The 604-nt window shown below is 57.9% G+C and overlaps 1 protein-coding gene across 1 annotated transcript in view; it reads left to right on the top strand.

Annotated features, from left to right (window-relative positions):
* The window catches only part of USP43 (ubiquitin specific peptidase 43), a 52,718-nt gene continuing 52,114 nt past the window's right edge, over positions 1-604 (top strand). The window contains exons 1-2 of the mRNA XM_010843194.1: positions 1-56; positions 182-374. Of these exons, the coding sequence (XP_010841496.1) occupies positions 1-56; positions 182-374 (249 nt within the window). The remainder of the gene's footprint in view (positions 57-181; positions 375-604) is intronic.

The raw sequence follows: 604 nt of genomic DNA, 5'->3' as shown, positions 1-604 counted from the left end.
ATGGCGTTAACCTCTCTGAGCCAGTTTGTCCACCAAGCTAAACTGAGGATGATAAGGTCTCGCTTGCAAGTTTTGATAAACTCTAACCTGGTCTAAACCACGGCCACCCCGGGTGTTTCTACACACGCCTCCCAGTTCTGGTCTCAGGATGGCGGGTCCCGCAAAGACTCTGCCTCCCCAGCGGGGCAGACGGGCTGGAAGGAGATGGTGCTACTTGTCCGCACACACCTGAACCTGCGGAGGAACCAGCGGTTCCAAAGCGCTCCCCACCCCGTCGCCGCTCCCTGTGCGCGTCTCGCTACGCCCGCGGCTACCCTTTGGGAAGGCTTCACCTGCGCCTGGACGTCATTCCAAGAAACTTAGCAAGAGCCAGGGTTTGCAGTTTACCAGGTGTTCATATTTATCATTCCTCTATTATTTTCACAGCTTGAAGGCTGGGAGAGGACTAAGAGCAGAGGTTAAATTTGGGTCGGTAGGTTTAGGAGAGATAAGGAAAGGGGAGGAAAGCTGAAAGCCAAGCCTCAGTGCTTTGATTCCGGGTCCGAGCGGCGGGGGCGGGACCCGGAGGCGGGTCGGGGCGGTGGGGCGCTGCCCGGGGCGGTCT

Source organism: Bison bison, unplaced genomic scaffold, assembly GCF_000754665.1.
Source record: "Bison bison bison isolate TAMUID 2011002044 unplaced genomic scaffold, Bison_UMD1.0 scf7180017864180, whole genome shotgun sequence".
NCBI lineage: Eukaryota > Metazoa > Chordata > Mammalia > Artiodactyla > Bovidae > Bison > Bison bison.
Note: the sequence above shows the minus strand (reverse complement) of the source record. Positions and strands in the feature narration are given on the sequence as shown.